Source organism: Myotis myotis, unplaced genomic scaffold, assembly GCF_014108235.1.
Source record: "Myotis myotis isolate mMyoMyo1 unplaced genomic scaffold, mMyoMyo1.p scaffold_m19_p_1, whole genome shotgun sequence".
NCBI classification, from domain to species: Eukaryota; Metazoa; Chordata; class Mammalia; order Chiroptera; family Vespertilionidae; genus Myotis; species Myotis myotis.
In genome coordinates, this window is record NW_023416313.1 from 26,372,519 (window position 1) to 26,395,295 (window position 22,777).

Sequence of the window (22,777 nt, forward strand, 5' to 3'; positions counted from 1 at the left end):
CCCTACTGGGGATCGAGTCCACAACCTGGGCATGTGCCCTTGACCGGAATCAGTCTTGGGACCCTTCAGTCTTCAGGCCAACACTCTGTCCCCTGAGCCAAACTGGCTAGAGCAAGATACAGAGTTCTAATAGTATTTTTCAGTGAAATTCAGCCACAGTGTGATTTCAGAGTGAAGTGGAAGGAACAATCCTTTAAAATCCCAATTTTAAACTTTAAAATAAGAGTGTATTTTTCTTCTGGGTTATAATTAAACTCTTTGAGTTAAATCTTTTAAGAATGGCTTATATGTCTGAATTGGTAAAACAAATGAGTGATTAAGCCCTGTATGTTTAATCTTGAAAAATAGTTACCTAGATGGATCAAGATTAGAAATTGGGCATTCTTTTTGTTGTTGTTAATCCTCACCTGAAGCTATTTTTTCATTGATTTTTAGAAAGAGTGGAAGGGAGGGGGAGAGAAAGAGAGAAAGAAACATCAATGTGAGAGTGACACTCCCTTGGTTGCCTCCTGCAAGCACCCTGACCAGGGCTGGGGATCAAGCCTGAACCAAGGAACGTGCCCTTGACCTGGATTGAACCTGGGACCCTTTAGTCCTCGTGCCAACACTATCTACTGAGCCAAACTAGCTAGAGCAGAAGTTGAGCATTCTGTGGACTAAAGGGTCCCAAGTTCAATTCCGGTCAAGGGCACATGCTTGGGTTGTGGGCTCGATCCCCAGTAGGGGGCGTGCAGGAGGCAGGCAATCAATGATTCTCTCTCATCATTGATGTGTTTTTTCTTCTTCCTTATTTTAAATTTTATTGGGGTGACATTAGTTTCCATGAACATACAGGTTACGTGTGTGGGTTACTAATTTACAAAATCTGTATATAGGCCATGTGCCCACCACCCAAAGTCACTCTCATCATTGATGTTTCAGTCTCTCTCTCCCTCCCCCTTCCTCTCTGAAATCAATAAAAATATATTAAAAAAAAGAAGTTGAGCATTCTTAAAATAAGTATTAGGCTTAGTAACTTAATGTAAGAAAATCCATATTAATGTCTTTTCCTTGTGATATCTTTGATTTTGGTATCAAGGTAATACCTTATAGAATAAGTTAGGGAATGTTTCCTTTTATATTTTTTGGAAGAGTTTGTGAAGAATTGGTAGTATTTCTTCTTTAAGTGTTTGGTAGAATTCAGCAGTGATGCCATCTGGGAATGGGTTTTTCTGTGTGACTAGTTTTTTTTTTTATTTTATTACTAATTCTATCTCTTCTTGTTATACATCTCTTCAGATTGTCTTTTTCTTCTTGAGTCAGTTCTGGTACTTTGTGTCTAAGAATTTGTCCACTACTTCTGAGTTATCTAAAAACAGTTCATAGTATTTCTTTGTAGTTCTTTTATTTCTTTATGTTTAGTAGCAATATCTCTCCTTTCAATGCTGATTCTAGTAATTTGAGTCTTCTCTCGTTTTTCTTGGTTGGTCTAACTAAAGGTTTGTCAGTTTGTTGATCTTTTTAGAAAACCATCTTTTGGTTGAATTCATTTTCTGTTATTCTTCTATTTTCTATTTCATGAATTTTTGCTCTAATCTATATTATTTTCTTTTTTCTGCTTGCTTTAGGTTTAGTTTGCTCTTTTTCCAAATTTCTTATCATGGTAGGTTAAGTTTTGATTTGCTGTCTTTCTTCTTAACATAAGCTTTTACAGTTATAAATTTCCTTCCAAGCTCTACTTTTGCTGAATCCTATAAATTTTGGTATTTTGTGGCTTCATTTTCAATCATTTCAAATAATTTTCTAATCTCACTTTTGATTTCTTCTTTAGCATTGGTGATTTATAAGTGTCTTAATTTCCATGTATTTGTGAGTTTCCCAGATGTCTGTGTGTTATTGATTTCTTACTTTATTTCATTTTGGTCTGAGAACATGTTCTTTAAATTTATTGGCTTATGACGTAGCATATGCTCTATCTTGGATAATGTTGTATAGATGTCTGTTAGATTTAATTCATTTATAGTGTTTAAGTCTTCTATTTTCTAGTTAATCTTATTGTCTAGTTACTAGGTGTACTGGTTAATAATGGCAGATTTTGTAATCAAAGAAAACACGATAATTTCAAGAGAAACATCAAAAGTGCTTTATTCAAAGTAATGTCCATCGCTAGCTACACATTCCCCCCACTTCCAGGTAATTTGTGGATACCGTCCCAATAGAACTTTTCTTGTTTTGAGGCAAACCATTCAGAGACTCAATTTTCCACTTATTCGTATGTTTTGAAGTGCTGCTCAGAAAGTGCGTGTGCCATCGATCAGAACAAGTGGTATCTGAAGGAGCAAGGTCTGGTGAATACGGCGGGTGGGTTAATACTTCCCAGGCAAGATCTTTTAATGTGTCTTTAACTGGTTTTGAAGTGTGTGATGGTGTGTTATCATGAAGCAAAATTACTTTGCCGCATCTTCTGGCCCATTCTGGACGTTTTACCATCAACGCATTGATGAGAGAGAGACATCGATCAGCTGCCTCCTGCACACCCTCTACTGGGGATGTGCCCGCAACTAAGGTACATGCCCTTGACCGGAATCGAACCTGGGACCCTTCAGTCCACAGATCGACGCTCTATCCACTGAGCCAAACCGGTTAGGGCCATATGAAGTTTTAAAGGTTGCTGTCAATACAACAAAATAGCATACATATCAAATCGCATATATATCAACATATGTGTAATTCCATCTGTTGAAAAAAAAATCTACATTATTAACTGGTACACCTACTATTCTTTCCATTACTGCAAGTAGAATATTAGAAGACTCTGGCTATTATTGTTGAATTGCCTATTTCTCCTTTTATTTCTGTCAGTTATTGCTTTATGTATTTTAGTACCTTGTTGTTAGGTACATACATGTTTATAATTTTGCTTATATTTATAATTAAAGTGTAAAAAAAGAGCTATAAGTGGAAAGACTGACTGGCAAATTTGAACTTTTCTGCAAGAGTGAAGATCTGTATATTAAATTGTTGGAAAAAATAAATGCTGATAATCCAGAAAGTCTATATAGTTTTTAGATAATGTATTAGTTATCTATTGCTATGTGACAAAATACCCCAAAATTCAGTGACTTAAAACAACATTTATTATCTCACAGTTTCTGTGGGTCAGGAATCTGGTCATGGTTTACCTAGGTCCTCTACTTCAGGATTTCTCACAGACTGTCATTACGGTGTTAGCTGGGACAATAGTCATCTTCTGAGGATGGATCTGCTTCTAAGCTTACTCAGTTATTAATAAGATTAATTGTTTTGCCATGTGGTCTTCTCCAACATGGCAGCTTGATTAATCAAAGTATACAAGCTGAGAAGGCAATAGAGACTGAGGGTAAACAAGATAAAAGTGATGAAATAACATCTCATCACTTTGCCATGCTCTGTTGGATAGGAGCAATCACTAGGTCTAGCTCACATTCAAGAAGAGAGGCTTGTATAAGGGCTTTAAAAACAGGAGGCAGGGATCATATGGAGCCATGACAGATACTACCTATGACAGCTTAGTTTTATATAAGAACACAAGGAAAGTGTGTATTAGAATATTTTCATTAGCTGCTACTCGTGTACTAGCCAAATATTCAAATTTATTAATATTTTGTAAGGACTGAGGTAGATATGCTTTTTTAAAAAGAATAAATTGTATAGCCTCTTGACAATCTGGATAAGTTTTATTTCAACTTGGAAACATATGACTTTATCAATATTAATTCCTTTTTTAAAAGAATAATTTATTGATTTTTAGAGAGAGAGGAAGGGAGTGGGAAAGAGAAATATCAATTTGAGAGTGAAAGAAACATCAATTGGCTGTCTCCTGCACACCCCCTACCAGGGATTGAGCCTAAAACCCAGGCATGTGCCCTTGACCGGGAATTGAACAGGCAACCTTTCGATGCATGGGATGACACCCAACAAACTGAGCCACACCAGCCAGGGTAATATTAATTATTCTTATTTTTATCCTAGATAGTTAATAAATATGTTTCTTTATATAGATAAGAATTTCAGACCCAGTATTTGGTAACTTGCTCAAGATTACTCAAATTAGAGTCAAATGTTTTAAGAGTACTTGTAGTCTCATTTAGACTTGTTTTCCCAATAGCTCTCTATGTCCCTAGGATTCACAGTGTTTTCTTATTCTCTTATATATCCTGTATAGATGTTATAGTGATGATCATAGAAAGAAAATAATTTCTCAATAGTTTTTTTGGTGGGGAAGATTGATTCCAGAGGGTAAGGGCAGAAAGGATGAAACACAGTTATGTTTGAGCTTCTCTTTCTGGGAGGCAAAATGGTATACTGGAAAGACCACTGGGTTTGGCTATCTGAAGATATGGGTGAGTCCTGGCTCTGCTCTTGACTGGTTGAATTACCTTGAACAAGTCACATGTGCCTCTGTGGGGCTGTTTTATCATCTGTAAAATAAAAATACCATCATACCTACTTTGTAAAAGCCATTCAATAAATGTCTGCCATGGAATTGGTAACTTTAGGCATTTTACATATGTGTTGACTCAGTTTGTTATATCTGTTTCATTAGGTAGTTATGACTAAGCTGTTCTAATAGAGTACTTTAGAGCGTTGTTTGAAAACTTTTAAAGAAGTTATTTAGCCCTAGCTGGTTTGGCTCAGAGCGTTGGCCTGCGGACTGACAGTCCCAGGTTCGATTCCTGCCAAGGCACATGCCCGGGTTGCGGGCTCGATCCCCAGAAGGGGCCATGCAGGAGGCAGCCAGTCCATGATTCTCTCTCTCCCTCTCCCTTTGTTTCTGAAATCAATAAAAATATATATATTTTTTAAAAAGCTATTTAAAAAAGAAAAAAGGGACTATGAGATAGAATGACCAGATTATAGGAAAGTAATTTAGAGTTGATTATTAAAAATCTATCAACTTTATAATTTATATTCAGATTACCATTAAATAATGTTTATTAAGTTTACATCTTTGGCATTATGTAAAAATAGCTAAGTGGACATTTGTTTGGAAAATGATAGGTGCACGTAATGGTAAACACTCTGAAAGCCATCTTAGTCCATTTTCATCACTGGTGGAAAAAATAATTCTAGACTATGTATGTGCCATTAAAATGTATATACGTGTAACCATTTGTGACCATTGTTATTGATTGCAGGGCAATTCATGATGTTAAAGCCACAGATTTGGGACTAGGTAAAGTAAGATTTAAGGCAGAAGTAGATTTTGATGGACGAGTTGTTACAAGATCATATTTGGAAAAACAAGATTTTGACCAAATGCTACAGGTAAGTGTATGTATTTATTGTTTTCTTATAAAGCCAATGGTTTAAAAAGTTACTTTTTAAGTAAATGAAATAAATCTTTTAAAAAAGGTTTTTTGAGACAGAAAACAAGAGAGGGACAGAGAGAGAAACATTGATGTGAGAGTGAAACACTGATGGGCTGCCTCCTGCACACCTCCTATGGGGATTGAGCCTGCAACCTGGGCATGTGCCCTGACCGCGAATTAAACCAGCAGCCTTTCAGTGCACAGACGACGCCCAATAAACTGAGCTACATTGGCCAGGGCTAAAATAAAACATTTTTTTTTTATAGCTCATAAAGTCACTTTAGCTTTCAACTTCTTAGGGTTTCAAAATTTGACAGAGATCCTTTTATTTACTATAAAGTGGACTAGAGGAGAGAGAAGTGCAAACGTATAAAGTGCTTGCCAGGCATCTACATATATAAAGGGGTAATATGCAAATTAGCCGGGACGCCATAACAGTCACGACCTAATGCTACCTAATGTGGCATTTTACTCAATTTTTCTTGAACGCTCAGGAGGAGGCTGCGCACGCAGGTGGGTGGGAAGGGACTGCTGCGCAGTGAGGCAAGCCATGGATGGCACAGGCCGCTGCCCGGAGAGAAGAGGCTGGGCCTGCCCGCAGCCGCCATGGCCAAGGGCAGGCCTGGAGAGGAGAAGGTGGGGGTGGTCCTGCCCGCATCCTCTGCAGCCAAGGACAGTCCTGGAGAAGAGAGGGCGGGCCTGCCCCCGCCTGCAGCCGCTGTGGCTGAGGGCAGGCCCAGAGAGGAGAGGGCCTGCCATCCATGGCGTGCCAGCAGTCCCGCCTCTGCACATGAGCTGCAGAGGAAACACCTTTTCTGACCGCTCATTGGCTAAGCTCCCGGTACACCACTCACAGTGTTCTTGGTAACTTGGGTAATAAGAATCTAAGAAGGTGATGTATGGTTTTTCCACCTCACTACTGGAAGACAAAACGAAGGTCCGCTGCTGGAGGGGCTAAGAAATGTCATATCCTGCCCTAGCTGGTTTGGCTCAGTGGATAGAACCTCGGCCTGTGGACCGCAGGGTCCAGGTTTGATTCTGGTCAAGGGTATGTACCTAGGTTGCAGGCTCCTCCCTGGCCGGGGCCCAGATCAGGGCTCATGCAGGAGGCAACCAATCGAGGTGTCCCTCTCACATTGATGTTTCTCTCTGTCTTTCCCTCTCTCTTCCACACTCTCTAAAAATCAATGGAAAAATATCCTCAGGTGAAGATAAAAAAAAGAGAGAAATGTGATATCCTATGAAAAAGATATCTTGAAAATGCCTAAAGAAAGTTGTCATTTTTTTGTGGTGAAGGGACTGGAGTCCATGTTGATGAAAACACCTTGGCAGCTGTGGCGGCCGGCAGTGGCGGCAGCAGCGGGGTGATGGGGGCAGTGCCTTCCCCTGATCAGCCTGGTCGCCTCCCGCAGAGGAGCTGTCAGTAGGACATCCCCTGAGGGCTCCCAGACTGTGAGAGGTGGTAGGCTGGGCTGAGGGACAACCCCCCATGCACGAATTTTCGTGCACCGGGCCTCTAGTTTTATATACATTACCTAATGTACTTTTAACAACCCTGTGAGGTAAAGAAATAATATTTTTGTCCTGGCTGGTGTGGCTCAGTGGTTCGATTTCCCATCAAGGGCACGTACCTGGGTTGCAGGTTTAATCTCCTGGCCCCAGTGGTCAGGTGCAGGAGGCAACCGATCGCAGTGTCTCTCTCACATTGATGTCTCCCCCTCCCCCCCTGCCATTCTTCCACTCTCTAAAAATTAACAGAAAAAATATTCTGAGGTGAGGATTAACAAAAAATAAAGTTTAAACAAAAGAAATTATATTTTCATTTTTATATATAGGCAAAGAAAGACACAGCGAGATTAAGAAACTTGCCTAAAATTGGAGAGCCTTATATGGGGTCACATGAATTTAGTTCTCTGTGCCTCCAGAATCCATTGTTTCTTTTATTAAGAGTAGTTTAAAAGACGCTCTAACTGGTTTGGCTCAGGGGATAGAGCATTGGCCTGCTGTATAATATTCCATTATATGAGTATCTGAAATTTATTTACCCAGTCTCTAGTGGACATTTACATTGTTTCTCATGTTAAGCTATTAGAAACAGTGCTTTAGTGATATTCTCATACATGTTTCCTTGTTCACATGTATAAGAATTTCTTTAATGTAATATATAGCTAAAAGTAGGTGGGCCTTTGGGTGAACATATCTTCAACTTCTCTAGATATTGGCAAACTTTTCTCCAAAGTGGGTCCATTTAATTTCCACTATTTATCAAATTTGTTGCTTCACATTCTTACTAGATTGTATTGTCAGTGTTTTGAAATTTTTGTCATTATGGTAGCTGTGAAATAGTATCTTCTTTTTAATTTATATTTCCCTGGTAGTTGTAAAGTTAATAAACATTGAAATTCATTGATCATTGGGATTCCCTCTACTTGTTTCTTTTTTAAGTTAATTTCTCTTATTCTGACAGATTTGTAAACATTTTATTTTTAATATGCTTGATTCTAATTCTTTCTCAATTGAGTATATGCAAATATCTTTTTCTAGTTTGTGATTTACCACTTCGTTGTACAAAAGACTTAATGTGGTTTTTAATTTCAATGTCAAACTTACAATCTTCTTCTCTGTGTGTTTTATAATCTTGCCCAAGTAATCCTTTTTATCCCATTATCATAAACATACTTTTTTTATTCTCTAAAACAGTGGTTCTCAACCTTCCTAATGCCACGACCCTTTAATACAGTTCCTCATGTTGTGGTGACCCCCAACCATAAAATTATTTTTGTTGCTACTTCATAACTAATTTTGCTACTGTTATGAAATCATAATGTAAATATTTGATATGCAAGATGTATTTTCATTGTTACAAATTGAACATAATTAAAGCATAGTGATTAATCACAAAAACCATATGTAATTATATATGTGTTTTCCAATGGTCTTAGGCGACCCCTGTGAAAGGGTCATTCGACCCCCAAAGGGGTTGCAACCCACAGGTTGAGAACCGCTGCTCTAAAAGTTTTACAGTTTGATTTTTACTCTTAGGTTTTTAATCTACTTAGAATTGTTTTTGTTTTGTTTAACGGTCTGAGGTAGAGATTTAATATTTTCTTTATAGAAAAATAATTGCCCTGGCACTATTTATTGAATAGTGTTTTTGTTTTTGTTTTTGTTTTGTTTTGTTTACCACTAATTTCTATGCTACCTAATGTGGCATTTTACTCAATTTTTCTTGAACGTAAGTTTTTCAGAAATAGATTGTTTATTGCCTGTGGCTTGAAAGTTGTCTTTTATTTTTTTAATCCTCACCTGAGGACATGATTATTGATTTTTAGAGAGAGAGGCAAGAGGGGAGAGAGACAGAGAGACAGAGACAGACACAGAAACATTGATATGAGAGAGAAACATCAATGGTTGCCTTCTCGTAAGCTCCCTGACCCGGGATCGAAACCACAACCTTTTAGTATATGTGACGTCACTCCAACCACCTGAGCAGGGCTGGCTTGAAAAAGTTTTTTATTTTTCATTAAACTTAATGGTGTTATAACTTTTTTAAAGAAATCATCAACATATTACTATGATTTTATAAAATTTTTGTTTTTTGTTTTTCTGCTATCATTTCTTTATAGGAAATTCAAGAAGTAAAAACTCCTGAAGAACTAGAGATCTTTATGCTTAAACATGGAGAAAACATTATTGATACTTTAGGAGCTGAAGTAGATAGACTTGAGAAGGAACTAAAAGTAAGATATATTCATTATAATATAATACAATATAATATCTAATAATAGACAAACATGGTAATTGACCGTACCTTCGCTATGCTTCCCATAGGCTAATCAGGGCAATATGCAAATTAACTGCCAACAAAGATGGTGGTTAACCGTCAACAAAGATGGCAGTTAATTTGCATACGTAGGCGCAATGCTGGGAGGCGAAAGGGGAAGGATGGAGGAAGCCGCCTGCCGCTGACGGTGATCGGAAACCCAGGCGGCAGGCAAGAGCCCTGCCTCCCGGTCTGTGATCAGAGAACCGGGGCCACCTTTGCACGCCCCCCCGGCCAGTGATCAGAGTAGCTGGGCGGGGCAGGGAAGAGGCTGGGCTACTAGTAATATAATATAATATACTATAATATAATTTATTTTTTGAGTACTTACTGTATGTCAGACACTATGCTAATTGCATCTTAAGTATATTCTCTCAGTAGCCCATAATGTATTGGTTGCTTTGGGTGAGAAAATGATTGGGTTGGAAAAATTAGATGATTTGTTGAAGTAAGTAGGGTAATTGGGATTTGAACCTATGGAGCTCAATTCTAACTTTTTTACTTCTATCGCTATTCTATACTGCTTGCTTAGTATTTAAAATAGTCAAATGTTTTAATTTGTTAAGTTAGGGAAAAAATGGCGTGTGACCTGAAACATACACGTGCATTTTACTTTTTTAGTCCATCTGATGTTATATTTTCTGTTTGTTTTGTTCATTTGGAGATCCTAACAAGCTATTGGTTATTTTACTGAAATATTACTTGATTAGACTTAAAAACTCTCCGTGTTCTCAGATTATCATTTATTGACATTTGAGTTCTATTTGTTTGCAGTAAATAAAACTTGTGAATGATCTTTAACATAGCTTGTTGAAGGTCATGCATTTTTTTTCAGTTGATGTTGGCCATTCTTTAGTTTTGTTAAAAATTAAAGGGAAACAAAAGCAAAAATTGAGGGGAAACATATCACTGCTTTCTCTCTTTTCTTTTACAATTCAGATCTGATCAGATTAATAGAATTACTTCAATTAAGATAATTTTATTAATATTAATATTATAGTTCACAAACTTTGTCAGGCCGTATTTTTGAAGTTTGTACATGAGCAATTCTCACATATTTTACATTCTTAAAAATTACCGAGGACCCAAAGAGCTTTTGTTTGTTTATAGTTGTTGTTATTTACCAATTCATAAATTAAAACTGAGAAATTGAAAAATATTTAAAAACATATATTGATTACATATTAATGTAAATAACATTTTAACAAAATATAAGTTTTCTAAAATGAAAAAAATTAGCGAGAACAGTGGTATCCTATCTAATAAAAGACAAAAGGGTAATTTACCGTACCTCCGCTATGCTTCCCATTGGCTAATCAGGGCGATATGCAAATTACCTGCCAACAAAGATGGCGGCCAGCAGCCACGCAGCTGAAGCGAACATGAGGCTTGCTTGCTCCAGTGATGGAGGAAACCAAGGTTCCCCCCCTGCTGTGGCCCAGCTCTGAGCTCCTGAAGCAACAATGTTTCAATTATAGAAGCTAAACAAACCCCAGATACCTACTTTCAGCCAGCCACGGCCTCAGAGCTGGGAGCGCCAGTGACGGCAACAATGTTTCAATTATAGAAGGTAAATAAATCCCAGAATAAAAAAAAAAGATAAAAAGGAGAGGCTGGGAGCTTCAGTCGCCGGCCAGCCTGAAAACAGCCCTCAGCCCCTCATCCAGGCTGGCCAGGCATCCCAGTGGTGACCCCCACCCTGAAGGGAGGTGTGACCAGCTGCAAACAGCCATCAGCCCCTCACCCAGGCTGGCCAGGCACCCAGCGGGACCCCACCCTGATCTGGGACACTCTTCAAGGCAAACCAGCTGGCCCCCACCCATGCACCAGGCCTCTATCCTATATAGTAAAAGGGTAATATGCAAACTGACCCTAACAGCAGAAAGACTGGGAATGACTGGTCACTATGACACACACTGACCCCCAGGGGGCAGACTCTCAATGCAGGAGCTGCCCTCTGGTGGTCAGTCGCTCCCACAGGGGGAGCTCTGTTCAGCCACAAGCCAGGCTGATGGCTGCCAGTACAGCGGTGGTGGTGGGAGCCTCTCCTGCCTCCTCAGCAGCGCTAAGGATGTCTGACTGCAGCTTAGGTTTGCTCCCTGCTGGCAAGTGGACATCCCTCGAGGGCTGACCGGCTGCCAGAGGGATTTTCTGATTGCCATCTTAGGCCCAATCCCCTGGTCCCCTGGGGATCGGGCCTAAGCCAGCAAGTGGTCATCCTCTGAGGGGTCCCAGACTGCGAGCGGGCACAGGCTGGGCTGAGGCCCCCCACCCCCGAGTGCACAAATTTTTGTTCATTGGGCCTCTAGTTGTTTCATACTTTTGTAAAAATCAAAGACAGCTAGATTCCTATATCTGTTTCTACATTCAGTATGTTGCCATATATTGTTTTGGTTGAAGAATATGAAGAAAGGAAGCAGCTCTTAAGCGTGTTCTTATGCCTTTTTAAATGATAGTGTTATTCTCTTTTGATACCAACGACTGACAACTGATAACCTCTTTAAAAAAAAAAAATCCTATGTAATAGAAGCCTAATATGCAAATTGACTGAACGGCGGAACGACAGGTTGCTATGACGCGCACTGACCACTAGGGGGCAGACGCACAATGCAGGAGCTGCCCCCAGCCTAGCCCAGGCGGGTGCCAGCGGGAGCCACCCGATTATCCCACTGGTCACCCTGCAGAGGGAGGTGACCAGTGGCAGGGGGAGGGGGGCCGGGCTGGTGAGCGGGCGGTGCCAGGCCAGCCAAGGCAGGTGCCAGCGGGGATACCCCCAGTTGCCCTACCGGTCACCCCACAGATCAGCTCTGATCGCTGGCCAGGCCTACAGACCCTACCCGTGCACAAATTTCATGCACTGGGCCTCTAGTATATAGTTTATTCATTTCAGAGAGGAAAGAAGAGGGGGAGAGAAATAGAAACATTGATGATGAGAGAGAATCATTGATCAGCTGCCTCCTGCATGCCACTACTGGGGATCGAGCCCGCAACCCAGGCACGTGCCCTGACTGGGAATCGAACCCTGACCTCCTGGTTCATGAGTTGATGCTTAATCACTGAGCAACACCAGCCGGGCACAACTGGTAGCCTCTTAAAGCGTAGTTGCAATGTGGTTCTGAAACCATATCAATGAACTTTTTATATCTTTATGAAGTTACGGGGCACAGTCCATGGGACCACCCTCGTTTCTAACACTGTTGCAAAGTTTGAGGGGTTCCTTAAAAGCACCATCAGGTTAGATAATCCACTAGGAATTTCAGAACTCACTAAATGCTATTAAACTCACAGTTAGGTTTTATTACAATGAAGAGATACAGATTAAAACTAGCCAAGGGAAAAGAGGTGCATAGGTCTGAGTTCCAACATAGAGCTTCAGTTGTCCTCTCCCCATAGAGTCATGGACAGTATTTCTTTCCTAGCAACTGTTTGACAGTTTGCAAAGAATATTACCAATCAGGGAAGCTTAACTAAGCCTTCGTATCAAGAGATTTTGTTAGTCTTCATAGTTGACTGTCTAAGCAGCTGACCTTACATCTTCAGCTCCTTCTGGAGGTAGAGCAGACACTGTGTGGCTGGAGGTAAAGACATAATTAGCAGTCAGGATGTTCTAAGGGATTGGAGATCACCTCCCAGTAGCCAAGGACGAACCAGACCTCTCTTTGGGTATGATTAATTCTCTACTAGGTACTTTTATGTTAAAATCTGTTGGCCTGTCTTGGTACTCTGAATGGATCTTTTACCCATGCGTGATTCTCTAGTATTATGCATTGGTCATTTGGAAAACAAGTGATTGACTGAATCTATGCACATCTTTCGAATGTTACATTTTAAAGTAGAAGCTGTCAGGTTCACAATGATGGTTATGAGTTTTCCAACATTCTGATTTTCACTTGAAAGCTTGCATTATTAGCAACAAATACTTTTAGCTGTTTTCTTTGAACACTCATTTTGTTTATTTTTTAGCAGATGCCTGCCAAATACCCAAATCTGAATAACTGTAGTTTTTTAGTTATTCTTTTATGTAAAAGTGGTGTTGATTTTTTTAAAAAAGCATCTGACTCAGCTCATAACTGAATCAATCACAGAAGTGCTTTTCTTTGTGACATCAAACTGAAGTCTGATGACATATTTCCTGTTTGGTCATAGAATATTTTTTAAAGTGTATTCAGGAGTTCAGGTTTAATAAACCAGTACTTTAAAAAAAAATGTTTATTGATTTCAAGAGAGGAAGGGAGAGGGAGAGAGAGAGAGAAACATCAGTGATGAGAGAGAATCATTGGCTGCCTCCTGCACACCACCTACTGGGGATCGAGCCTACAACCTGGGCATGTGCCCTTGACCAGAATCGAACCTGGGACCCTTCAGTCCACAAGCCGATGCTCTATCCATGGAGCCAAACCGGCTAGGGCTAAACCAGTACTTTAAACTACTTCGTGAAGGACAGTTTAAAGTGAAATTACTTTTTTTTTTCTTTTTTAATTGTGAGTGTCAATAAAAGAACAAAATGACTGCCATTGTAGTTTGGTACCATTTGCCTTGAATTGTACAAAGGTGCCAGTAGTTTTATCCACCATTGCTTTTATGCCATCAGAGGAAAGGTCAGCATAGTGAAAAAGGCAAATTACATCTTAGTGTTATTATGAAAATAGTTTTACCTTGGAGTTCTCCTCAAAAGGTCTCAAAACCCCAGTGATCCTTGGAGCACATTTTGAGAACCACTGTTTAAATAAAATATGAGATGATTATTTTTATGCAGGATAACACAAGCATGAATAAACTTTGCTTTTGCATTCTGTCTTTTCCAGAGAAAATAATGGACTTTTAAATTCAATATTTTAGCTTTACTGTTTAATAGAAACAAGAAGTCAGAAGCCAGATTTAAGAATAAATACAAAATTGATCATTCTCAACTATACTCTTATTATAATCAAATAAGCTTACTATTTTTTGCTAACTTTATGGTTTTTTTAAATTTCTTTATTGGTTAAGGTATTACAAAAGTGTCCTCATTTCCCATTAACCCCCAACCTCCCCGGTCCCCCCCCCCCCCCCCCCCCGCCTCACTCATGCTCTCATCCCCCTGTTGTCTATGTCCATTGGTTTGGCTTATATGCATGCATACACGTCCTTTGGTTGATCTCTCCCCTTACCCCTTCCCTCCCCTACTTTCCCTCTGGGGATTGATAGTCTGATCGCTGTTTCTCTGTCTTTGGATCTGTCCCTGTTCATCAGTCTAGGTTGTTCTTTATATAACTTTATGTTTTAATAAGACTATTTAATCATTAATAGTTTGAACTATGTCATAAGTGTTTTTCAATTATGTAAGCCTTTCAAACTAGGAAGCCAAATTAACCCACATTTCCAGGTGAAAACATCTCAGACTAAGGTAATAAGGCATAAGTAATCTTAAGTCAAAGGAAGTTCTTTATAGTTAAGGCACAGACAGAAAATGCATGAATATAATTCTCCTTTCTTCTTATGAAAATAAACTGATTTTCTTTGAAAACAGAACCATTGTACACTGGCATATTCCCTCCTTTTTAGTATCTAAGAATGCTTGCCTTCTAAGTTTAAATTTTCCTAATTATTGAAGTACTTTGGAAGGTCACACTCAGTGAGAAAATTCTGCAGCAGAATAGTGATCTCTGTTGAGTAATGCCATTGATCCAACTACTAGGATAGGTGGTACTTTTAGCTTAAACTGTATAATTTGCATAGTTCTATGTAAAGATGTAAAAAATAATAGAAGCTAATTTACGAAGTCCCATATTATAAATGTGAGATACATCTTGTTCTTATTTTGAAGTTCTTTGAACTGTTAACTTGAAAGATTTTTGTTGTTGTCCTGCCTCTATATTCCAATCTGTTGGTCGACCCTTCTCTATACTTCCATGAAGTTTTTTGTGTTTGGAAGGAAATAATTCTGTTGGAAATGGGAAGATGCCATAGCATTTGCAAATTCCTAATAAGTAATGTTCCAGTTAAATACTCTGTACTTTTGTCGTTTGCTTCTCTAATTGCATTCTCCTATAGCATTTTCTTAACTTGAGACTGTAGCATTTCAAAATAGGTTACATAATTGGGTCTTTATCTCTACATAATATGAGTGTTGGAATAAAATCTGTGGTATGTAAAATGTTCCAGTTTGCATTAAACAGTGCTTGGGACACAATAGATCAATAAGTGAAGGAAAATTAAAAGTTGGACACCAATTATTGATTTTCAATTCTATTTAACAAATATTTATTCAGTTTCTATTATGTATATGGCAGCTTGTTAGGTATTAAATATTAATATTATTATTAAATTAACATTTAAGGATATTAATCATACTCTTTTATTTATTCATTCATTCAGCAAACCCTGTGTATCTGCTTTGTGTTGGTCACATTATATTTTAGGAATTTGATTAGTTTTTTCTCTGAAAATGATTTTTAAAACAGCAGAGTAAATTAACTTTTTGGTTTCTTTTACTCGAGACCAGATTTTTGTTAGTACATCTATCCTATATAATAAAAGGCTAATATGCAAATCGAACAGTGGAACGACCAGTCGCTATGATGTGCACTGACCACCAGGAGGAAGATGCTCAGTGCAGGAGCTGCCCCCTGGTGGTCATTGCGTTCCCACAGGGGGTGTGCCGCTCAACCAGAAGCTGGGCTCACGGCTGGCGAGCACAGCGGCAGTGGCGGGAACTCTCCTGCCTCCATGGCAACTTGCAGGGAGCAGGCCTAAGCCATCAGTCAGACATCCTTCAAGGGTTCCTGGACTGCGAGAGGGCGCAGGCTGGCCTGAGGGACACCACCCTCCGCCCCCCCAGTGCATGAATTTTGTGTACTGTGCCTCTAGTATATATATAAAGGCCTAAGCGACTGGCTGATCGTTTGACAGTCTGACCGGTAGCTATGGTGTGCACTGCCCCTGGTGGTCAGTGCGTGTCATAGCGACTGGTTGACCAGTCTTTCGGTCGCTTAGGCTTTTATGTACATAGATTCCTTTAACATGAGTAATATGTAAATGTTCCCAGCATACCTTTTAAGTTAAGAATTATTGATCCTGACAGATTATCAGATCACTTAGAGCAGTGGTTGCCAACCTTTCGGACCTCGTAAACCACCAGTGGTCCCCAGACCACCAGTTGGCAACTGCTGCTCCATAGGTTTCCTTAAACCAGCAGTCACCAACTGTTTGGACCTCAAGGACCACCAGTGGTCTGTGGACCACCAGTTGGCGACTGCTGATGTATTTTTACAATTTTAACCAAACTTTAACAAAGTTTATAAAATCAAACAGAACCGAAAAGCTTATAAGAGAAATAAGTGTCACCAGCCTCACCCTCCTCATTCCTTAATTCTATTTTTCAGAGATAATCATTTTTAATACTTCTCACATTTTTTATATTTACTGTTATATTTTTACTTAAAGTCTTATACTGCTCCTAATTTAAACATTATTTTGTCTTTAATAGGTATAGATTTAGTTATTTTATATACTCTCTTTTCCCCTCCGAGAATTCTCACAGTATCATTATATTACACTTTATTGTACTTTAAACTTTTTTATTTATTGATTGATTTTAGAGAGAGAGAGAAAGTAAGAGAGAAACATCAGTTTATTTTTCCACTTAATTATGCATTCATTGGTTGATTCTTCTTTGTGCCCTGAATGGGATTAAACCCGCATCCTTGGTGTATTGGAACAACATTCTAACTTACTGAATTACCTGGCCAGGGCTTTTTTTGCACTTTTAATTCCCTCCCAAATTGAGTTAGGTGTACTTTCATTATGTACCCATGGGGAAAAAATAAGCCAACACCTTTCCTTTGCTCTGTAGTGGCAAACTATTGTTATTGCCTGCTTATCCTTATTAGACATAAGTTCATCAAGGACAAGTAGTATTTGTTTCCTGTTCATTGTTGTACACCAAGCATGTCAAACTTGTGTCCCGCGGGCCACATGTGGCCCACAACAAATATTTCTGCGGCCTAGCCAATATAATCCTATCTAATAAAAGAGAAACATGGTAATTAGCATACGACCACTACCCTTCTCCCATTGGCTAATCAGGGCAATATGCAAATTAACTGCCAGACAAGATGGCGGCTGGCAGCCAGGCAGCTTGAAACTAACATGAGGCTTGCTTGCTTCAGTGACGGAGGACTCCAACATTCCCCGCCTGCTGTTGCAGGCCTCTGAGCTGCAACTCTAAGCAACTATGTAACAAATATAGAAGCTAAACAAAACCCCAAGGGGGTTTAGTCCGCTGGGCTTCAGCCAGCAGGATCGCAACATTGTAAGCAAAGGCCATAAACCTACTTTCAGCAGCAGAGGCCTAAGAGCTGGAGCCAAGCCTCAAAGCTAAAGCTGGCCCAGAATAAAAAAAAAGAAAAAAAGGAGCGGTTGGGAGCTTCAGTCACCCCCAGCCTGAAAACAGCCCTCAGCCCCTCACCCAGACTGGCCAGGCATCCCAGTGGGGACCCCCACCCTGAAGGGTGTGTGACCAGCTGCAAACAGCCATCATCCCCTCACCCAGGCTGGCCAGGCACCCCAGTGGGGACCCCCACCCTGATCCAGGACACCCTTCAGGGCAAACCAGCCGGCACCCACCCATGCACCAGGCCTCTACCCTATATAGTAAAAGGGTAATATGCCTCCCGGCACCGGGATCAGCGGAGCCGCGAGGCCTCCTGGCACCGGGATCAGCGTGACGGGGCAGCGCCCAAACCCCCTGATCACCCTGTGGCTCTGTGTGTGACAGGGGGCGGGGCCACAACCTCCCTATCCACCCTGCTCTGTTCGTGACAGGGGAAGGCGCCCCAACCCCCTGATCAGCCCTGCTCTGTGCCTGATAGGGGGGAGCTCCTCAACCCCCTGATCGCCCTGCAGCTCTGTGTGTGACGGTGTGGCGCCCCAACCCCCTGATCGGCCCTGCTCTGTGTGTGACGGGGTAGAGCCATAACCTCCCCATTGGCCCTGCCCTGAGTGTGAGAGTGGCGGTGCCCCAACCCCCTGATTGGCCCTGCTCTGTGGGTGATAGAGGGCGACACCCCAACCCCCTGATGGGCCCTGCTCTGTGTGTGACAGGGTACAGAGCCCCAACCCCCCTGATGGGCCCTGCTCTGTGAGTGACAGGGGGCAGTGCCCCAACCCCCTGATTGGCCCTGCTCTGTGCGTGACAGGGTACAGAGCCCCAACCCCCCTGATGGGCCCTGCTCTGTGAGTGACAGGGGGCAGTGCCCCAACCCCCTGATTGGCCCTGCTCTGTGCGTGACGGGGTGGCACTGCAACCTCCCCATCGACCCTGCCTTGAGTGTGACAGGGGACGGTGCCCCAACCCCCCAATCGGCCCTACCCTGAGCGTGACTGAGGGTGGCATCACAACCTCCCGATCGCCCTGCTCTGTGCATGACAGGGGGCGGTGCCCCAATTCCCCAATCGGCCCTGCTCTGAGCCCGACCAGGGGCTGCACCTAGGGATTAGGCCTGCCCTCTGCCACCCAGGAGCATGCCTAAGCCAGCAGGTCGTTATCTCCCAAGGGATACCAGACTGCCAGAGGGCACAGGCCGGGCTGAGGAACCCCCCTCCCCTCCGAGTGCACAAATTTTTGTGCACCAAGCCTCTAGTGGTATATAAGAAACATTTTAATAAAAAATTTTTAACTTAATTTTTATAAAAATATCTTGTTATACATAATTATCAATAACGAACTACAATGTTCGCTAATGACTGATTACTATAATTGTGTTGCATTCATTTCCCTTACGCGTCTTACGTGCAGGCACACCATTTCTCTCCACTAATACTAGCAGCGAATGTTTTAGCAGCTGATTGCCATGTCATTAGTCTTGGACTGACTTGTTTGGTGTGAACAACCAGAAATATTTTGCTTTCGGAGAACAAGAAAAATAGGTTTATTTGCGTTATGCTTAATTTGTGCTGTTATTCAGTGTCTTGTAAGTTAGTGTTCAAGAAAAGATATTTTTATTAAAATGTTCTATTATTTTAATGATTACTCATTTATTTCAGCCCTTTGTGTTCATCATATCTCTATCAAAATAAACCTACGTTTCTATGAGAATTGAAGCTTTTGGTTTTTTTGCCGCCCACATAAACTTAAACCTTGTTTATTTGGCCCATGTTAGCCTTTGAGTTTGAGATGCTTGTTGTACATACTTCAATGCCTGGTCCTGGGTAGGCGTGTTTCAAAGATATTTTTGTTTTTACTGAGTTGAAAATTCCTGAGCTTAGCATTTAAGATTTTTCACAACCTGGCTTCTTGCCTACATTTTGGACTGACTTTGTTCATGCTGTTTCTTCTGTCTAGTAGACTCCCAGGGGTGGGCAAACTTTGTGACTCGAGGGCCACAATGGGTTCTTAAACTGGACCGAGGGCCGGAACAAAAGCAGGGATGGAGTGTTTGTGTGAACTAATACAAATTCAAAGTAGACATCATTACATAAAAGGGTACCGTCTTTTTTTTTTAGTTTTATTCATTTCAAACGGGCCGGATCCAGCCCGCGGGCTGTAGTTTGCCCACGGCTGCTCTAGACCCTCTTCATCCTTTGTCTGGAAAGTACCATGTTCAAACCTCGTATTATATCCTCGGTGAAGCCTTTCCGGATCTCATGAGCATATGTGATGTATCTCACATTTTTGTTCCTAGAGTTATTACTTAGTATATTGTAACAGTTAGGAGCTTGAGGTCTGGAATCAGGCCTGGAATCCACGCTGACTGCATCACTAATTAGCCATGTGACTTTGGACAGGTTAGGTTATTTCTTCAAACTTAAATTTTCCCATATGTAAAACAGTTGGGTTATTATGATAGATTTAAAATTACATGTACATAAAACCCTTTACTAGTGCAGTACTTGACATGAGAGTAAGTGTTAATTAAATGTTAACTATTATTATTAACTATAGTGCTTAAGCTCATGGATGGTTATTGTTATACTTATTTCCCTGTCTAACCTGAGTTCCTCGGCATCTGAGTATTAAGTCTTATTTAATAATCATAGCTCCAGCCCTAGCTGGTTTGGCTCAGGGGATAGAGCATCGACCTCTGGACTGAAGGGTCCCAGGTTCGATTCATCAAGGGCACATGCCCAGGTTGCAGTCTCAATCCCCAGTGGGGGGTGTGCAGGAGGCAGCGGATCAGCGATTCTCTCAGCATTGATATTTCTATCTATCCTCCCTTCCTCTCTGAAATCAATAAAAATATATTTTAAAAAATAATAATCATAGCTCCATTTCCTGGCAAAATGCCTGGCCCAACACTATATGGATTGTTACTAAAGTAAATGAATATCAATGTATTTTTTTCTGATTATTGTTTTGCAGTGATTTTCTTTTTACCACAAATGAGCATATTTTCAGTGCTTTGTAATGCTTAGCACATGTGAACAAACTCATATTGGTGAGACTACTTACTATATCGTTTATAGTATGATTTATTCATCTATTGGTTTTATTTTTTTCCTTATCAAATCATTTCTCTTGCTAAAACTATGCTACAATGAAATAGTTTGACCAAATGTTTTCAGTGGCTTTAGTGATTTAAAGGAATACAAGAAAGAGAAGATTCTGTGTTGCTCTGAATAACATGGTGGTGATTTTTCCTTCCAGAAACGAAATCCTGAAGTTCGACATGTTGATTTGGAGATACTATAGATTTGATGGAATGAATCACTTGAGAGGGACCTTGGAAACAAGTTTGTTGAGCCTTCTCTCCCACATTGAAGGAGTCAACGCCATTCAGAAGCCACTTTTTTTTAAGATGAAGGAAATATTTTATGTAAAGGGCAATTCAACAAACTACGGAACTAAAACTACTACTTATTTCTAAGAGACACATTACAATTTGAACCGGTTTGGAAATCATGTTTTTATGTTTTAGTAGGAAACATTTTAGTTAACTTAAATTTATCACAATTTCTCTTTTTGGCCTGTCAGAGTATATTGTACCTTCAGTCATCCATAGGGTTATTAATTTTATTTCCACTGAAGACTTCACTCCATCGAAACCTGCCAATACTTAACATGCGGGCTAAATCTTGGTTTGTGGTTTTTAAAGTCACTCCATTTCTGTCTGCCTTTATAGAATGTGGAAATTATTTTTACATACCTTATGATTTTGCCCTGAGCATGAAGAGGAGCACTCTCCTAACCTGGTTATCCATAAACGTTCATTCCAGAATGGCCTTGGTTATTGAATTGAAGGAAGGCATTTTAATACAGCCTTTGAGGTCATAGTAGTTGCCATTTTGTAAAATTTCTTATTTCTCCTTTTGCTTTTTTCTTATTTGGTTTAATTTTTCTGATGGGACATGTAATAACTGTTTTTTTGCTTTTGTTTTTTAACTGGCTTCAGTGCCATCATGTGTATTTACTAGGACATAATGCATTTATAAGTATTTTGTCATTCTATAAAATGGGCTAAAAATATTTATAATTTTATAGATAAGGTAACATTTTACTTTTAATTTATTTAAAAAGGCACTACTTATGTAAATCTGAACTGTGGGATACTTCTTGCTTTAAAGAGAAAGGGAGAGAAGTAAATCTCTTATGCAGAACTTGTGTCCTTGATTTTTTATAACACCATAGTCTGTATCATGTCTGTAACCTGAGTTCCCCTTGGGCAGTTAGCATAAATATGGCTATAACATTCAGTGAGTAGCTTTCTAATGATCAAACGGTACCAAGGTGAAAAGAAATACAATTGAGTAATTAAAAATCTAGTGCAAAACTACAGCTCTGTCTCCTTTCATCAGAACAATTCATATGCACTTTAGATGGTTCAGGCAGCACTGAGCATTGTCCACACGAGTGATGGCTGTGTGATCTCTTTGCAGGTAAATGAGTGCTTGCAATAAGGACCTAACTACCTATATGAGGTCAGTGTCTAAAACTTACTTAGATCGAAGTTAATGAATTAAAGCAAATTGTAATGCTGAAACAAATAACATTTGATTAAAGGGTTTATAATGATAATTTTTGATCCATAAATGTCATCTACTGGAAAATTGTGGAAGTGTACATTGTGGTACATTTATTTTTACCATTACAGAGCATTTTGCATGCTGTACATTTTAAATGAAATTACATTCCAGTTTTATTTTTTAAGATATAAAATTATTGTACATACACAATTTGATTCTCTGCTCTTATGGTTTCAAATTCTTCACTCATTTTTTTTCTGAAACTGTTTTTCCCCCATTATAATTCACTCTGTACTTTGTGTTCTTCCTCTCTTCTCTTTTCCACCTGCCATTTGTTTTTCCATGTCACTGCCAAGATGGGAAAGTACCAAATTCTATCCAATTCCCTCCTTGTAAAATTACTCTAAAAAGTTTCACATAGTTAGATAAGAATAACTTAACTCATTAAAAAATATCTCAAAATTGATGTGTAGAAGTTATTCCAAATTTTTTAGGACTCCCTAAAAGAGGCCAATTCCTGATACTTGGTTTTCTAATCTGATTTGATTGAGGTCATACCTATCTACACTAATATAAGACAAACATGCAAATTGACTATGTATTGTACTATGCCTTAAGCCACGACCACCAGCCAGTAAGAGCGACTATATGCAAATTAACCCAACCAAGATGGCGGCCTGCA

At 39.9% G+C, this 22,777-nt stretch overlaps 1 protein-coding gene across 4 annotated transcripts in view; it reads left to right on the plus strand.

The window, feature by feature from the left end:
* The window catches only part of SLC30A9 (solute carrier family 30 member 9), a 77,997-nt gene extending 55,438 nt beyond the window's left edge, over positions 1–22,559 (plus strand). For 3 of the 4 annotated variants that reach the window (XM_036332516.1, XM_036332490.1, XM_036332508.1), the window contains exons 16-18: positions 5,157–5,286; positions 8,957–9,070; positions 20,780–22,559. In XM_036332516.1, coding sequence (XP_036188409.1) covers positions 5,157–5,286; positions 8,957–9,070; positions 20,780–20,824 — 289 coding nt within the window. In that variant the 3' untranslated portion in view covers positions 20,825–22,559. The remainder of the gene's footprint in view (positions 1–5,156; positions 5,287–8,956; positions 9,071–20,779) is intronic. The other variant, XM_036332500.1, reaches the window with a different exon arrangement.
* Positions 22,560–22,777: the final 218 nt, after the last annotated feature.